We start from the raw sequence: 3,732 nt of genomic DNA on the forward strand, positions 1-3,732 counted from the left end.
GAAGGTTGATTAACCAAAGGATTTCAAATTCATTTTGATGGTCCATTTCATCGAATGTTTTTTTTATTTCTCAAATGAGGGCCAATCAGTTTTAAAAGTTCCATAAGCATATGATTTAGTAGTAATCAATGATAATCCGGTGAGTAAATAAATATTTGTATTAATGATCGCCAAAAATAGATTGATTGAGGTGGTAAATAACATGAAATCCTTAAGCATATGATTGGGAGTTTGATTTCTGATGGTTGATAGGAATGACCCATCTTAACACTTGTGTGCTCCAAAGGTTTTAACGAGATTAGTCACGACTAAGCGACAATGAAAGCGTTGTATCAATACCAAGATAACAAAAAAAAAAAATTTGTATTGTTTAATAATTATTTTTTGGGATATTTAAATTAAAGGGTTAAATATGTTTTTCATCCTTATAAAATTGAGATTTTGTATGAAAATAAGAGCAAGATTCACCGAATGAAAATAAACTAAAAAGAAGGTAACCGTTAACCACCATCTTACTTTTCTATAGCATACCTGATTTACATAGTAACACTAACCACCACCTTACTTGTCAAAATACTAAAATGAAAAAGGAAACACCACCCTGTTTCTATTATTTCCTACTGCCAATAACCAATATACCCTTGTTCTAATTCCCTCCTCCTAAGGTTAGCTCAAACACCCCCAAATCCATGCTCCCACTCCCACACCCTGAACCAGAATTATTCTCTTGCATTGGGGCTTGATTATGACGATGCTCAAACTCGTACGTTACAACCAGGATATTTGGATCATCCTTTGCTTTCTCCACCCTTTTCCTAGCTGGACAATTTTTAGACACAGTGCACCTATAATAGCCCCTGAAATAAACAAAACAAATTCAACCTTATGTATTTTTAGAAAATAGTCAACTAAATAATCAACGGCTATAAATCAATCATCACTCACCTTGGATGTGGTGTTCCCTTAATCGGTTTGGAACCATACTTCCTCCATGAATACTCATCTGCTGGTATATCAGCAATCCTTGAACTTATGCACGGGACTCTCACTTCTCTCCTGTTCCGATTTTTCCTAAAAAAAAAATAAAATCAAAACGTTATAATATTAATATGCCATTGTTGCTAACATGCAGTCAAAAGCAAAGAATAATGACTAAATGACAAATAAAATATGCGGGGTCAAGATTCTGTCTGTGACATTTATTTTCCTTGTCTTTTTTACAAGACAGACAGTGTCGAAAAATTCGTTTGCTGACAAACGCGAAACATAACAAATTAGAAACTCATGTTGTCGTTTTCAAGCGTGACGTGACCAATGAATGTTGACTATTAACAAATGATTCGTAAATTAATTGTACCTTTTCTGGCAGTGGCATTTCTTAGATGCGGAGGTTTTCCCAGAGACATCGCCGGAGTGACTGTGACAGCTTTTCTTCAATGTCGGCGATGAAAGAGGCGGCTTACCACCGGAGACAGCAGGGGTGAGGGTATAAGATGGACCGATTCTGCCGCTGGAAACGCTTCTATCACCGGTGATGGCGGAGGACATGAAGGATGAGTAAGATGTAAGAGGCTGTTTACCACGGGAGACAGAGGGGGTAAGGAATGGAGATAGACCTAGTCTGCCATTGGAACCACTGCCTTCGCCGGTGTAATGGCCGGTAATGGGGGAGGACATGAATGGTGTGATGGATGAAAGAGGCTGTTTACCTCGGGAGACAGCGGGGGTGGGGATGATAGATGGACATGGACCTAGCCTGCCATCGGAAACACTGCCGTCGCCGGTGATGGCGGAGGACAGGAGTGATGGAAAACTAAATGTTTCCTTGGGGATTTCTAGATCTAAGGATTTAGGGTTAGATATAAAGGTGTAAGGTTTAGTAAAATCGAGAGTTAAAGGTTGGTTATGGCTCTTGGGAGGAATTTGAATTTGAAGTGGTGGTGGTGGTGGCTGAGTAGAGGTGGAGGGAGTGGATGATTTTGGCAGCGGTTGATCAGGAGTTGCATTCGGATTGCGGCGGAAGCGAGCGTGGCCTTTACGGTTTAGTAAGTTGGATAGTTTCTTGAGTTCTGAAACAGTGATGTTGGTGAGTTGAGTGTTTTGAAGAGAGGGTTGGGGAGAGACGTTATTAGCGAAGCTGGTAAGTGAGTTTATGCTTTGTGTGGCAGTTTCTAATATTGCTTTTTCTTTTTCCTCATCCATGTTTGGAAAATCCATCAATCTCAATGTCATTTTCTTCTACTAAAAATGGACAATGGCTGAGTTTATGTTTGATTTGTATGGAAAATGATGATGATGGGTGAGGTTAATTTATATGGAGGAGTGAGAGGCAAAAAAAATGTTTGAATATTTTTTATTTTTCTGAATAAAAAAATACAAAAGTTAGTCAATGAGTTTTTTAATTTCCTTTTATTCTACTTGATCAAAGGGTGGAGATTAATCTGATACGATTTTGTGGGGTGTTGAACTTTGAAGTGGGTCCAAAAAGCATCCTCGGGTTCTAACTTTCTCAGCGTTGAATTTCATAAAGAATGATTATCTAGAAAATCTATTACTTCCATATTGTCAAAAAGAAGAAGTAAAAATCAAATTCAATTCAACGCGTCACTTTAATAGGATTACCGTATTTTTGTAAAGACTTCCCTTTCCTAGTCATAAGAAAGGCAGTGTTTTTAAAGAAAAAATCGAAAATGATTGTGTTTTTAATCAACTTTCTTTTTTCTTTTTTGACAGCATTGATCATATTGTAATTCTTCTTGATAACTCTCTTTGCTCTTGTTTATTGTGTAAGAAATAAAAGATATAAATCATTAAAATTAAAGAAACGCATTAAAAATGATTATTTGTATTTGATGTCTATCAATTAGTTTTAATCCCACAAACTTACTTACTTTTAATATTACCTCTATAATAACAATAGTACAAATGAAATTTACCTTTCTTTAAAAAAAAAATATGAAACCTTCTAAGTTTTAACGCATTCAAAAATTTATCAATATTTCTAATGAAAAAGACGCAAAATCATTAACACTGTTTTTAAAGGAAAAAAGGTCAACAATTTCTTTTTTAATAAAATGACAAGAGGAAGTACTTTCTTCCTAATACTCATTGAAAATATAATCCTGATTAGTGTTATTACAAATACTTATTTGTGATAGCTAAATGTATATTATTGGAGTAACATATTACAAAATATACTAAATTACTCAACTAAAAAAATATTTTTTTGGGTAGCTTTACAAGGCATAGCTTCGCCTCTAATTATGAGTAATTCAACGTGTAACTTTAATAAGATTATTACTGTTCCAAGTCATAAAAAAGGAAGTATTTTTAAAGAATAATCGAAAACGATTGTGTTTCTAATCAAGTTTCTTTTTTATTTTTTGACAGCATTAATCATTTTGTGATTCTTCATAATTACTCCCTTTAGTCTTGTTTATAAGAAACAAAAATATAAATCATCATGATTAAAGAAACACATTCCTATTTGTAGTTGATGTTCCTATATCAATTAATTTTGATTCCACAAACTTACTTGTTTTTTTTTTAAGGACAAACTTACTTGCTTTTAATATTACATCTATGATAACAATGGCACAAATAAAATTTACATTTTCTTAAAAAAATAATATTAAAATTTACCTTCTAACATGTTTGAAAATTTATCAACGTTTCTTAAGATGAAATTTACCTTCTACCATATTTTAAAATTTATCAATGTTTCTAATGAAA

At 33.8% G+C, this 3,732-nt stretch overlaps 1 protein-coding gene across 1 annotated transcript; it reads right to left on the minus strand.

The window, feature by feature from the left end:
• Window positions 1–463: 463 nt before the first annotated feature.
• Window positions 464–2,262, minus strand: LOC11437082 (probable WRKY transcription factor 11). The gene is made up of 3 exons (XM_003603499.3): window positions 1,358–2,262; window positions 946–1,071; window positions 464–857 (listed from the first exon to the last, which is right to left on the minus strand). The coding sequence occupies exons 1-3, from the start codon at window positions 2,230–2,232 to the stop codon at window positions 647–649; spliced, it is 1,212 nt and encodes a 403-aa protein (XP_003603547.1). The 5' UTR covers window positions 2,233–2,262; the 3' UTR covers window positions 464–646.
• Between the last annotated feature and the right edge of the window lie 1,470 nt (window positions 2,263–3,732).

The sequence above is a fragment of the Medicago truncatula genome, chromosome 3 (genome assembly GCF_003473485.1).
Source record: "Medicago truncatula cultivar Jemalong A17 chromosome 3, MtrunA17r5.0-ANR, whole genome shotgun sequence".
NCBI classification, from domain to species: Eukaryota; Viridiplantae; Streptophyta; class Magnoliopsida; order Fabales; family Fabaceae; genus Medicago; species Medicago truncatula.

Coding starts and splice junctions, on each gene's coding strand:
- LOC11437082 (XM_003603499.3), bottom strand. CDS start 2,232: ATGACATTGAGATTGATGGATTTTCCAAACATGGATGAGGAAAAAGAA. Junction 1,072..1,357: donor AAATGCCACTGCCAGAAAAG/GTACAATTAATT, acceptor TTTTTTTTTTAG/GAAAAATCGGAACAGGAGAG. Junction 858..945: donor AAGGGAACACCACATCCAAG/GTGAGTGATGAT, acceptor TGTTTATTTCAG/GGGCTATTATAGGTGCACTG.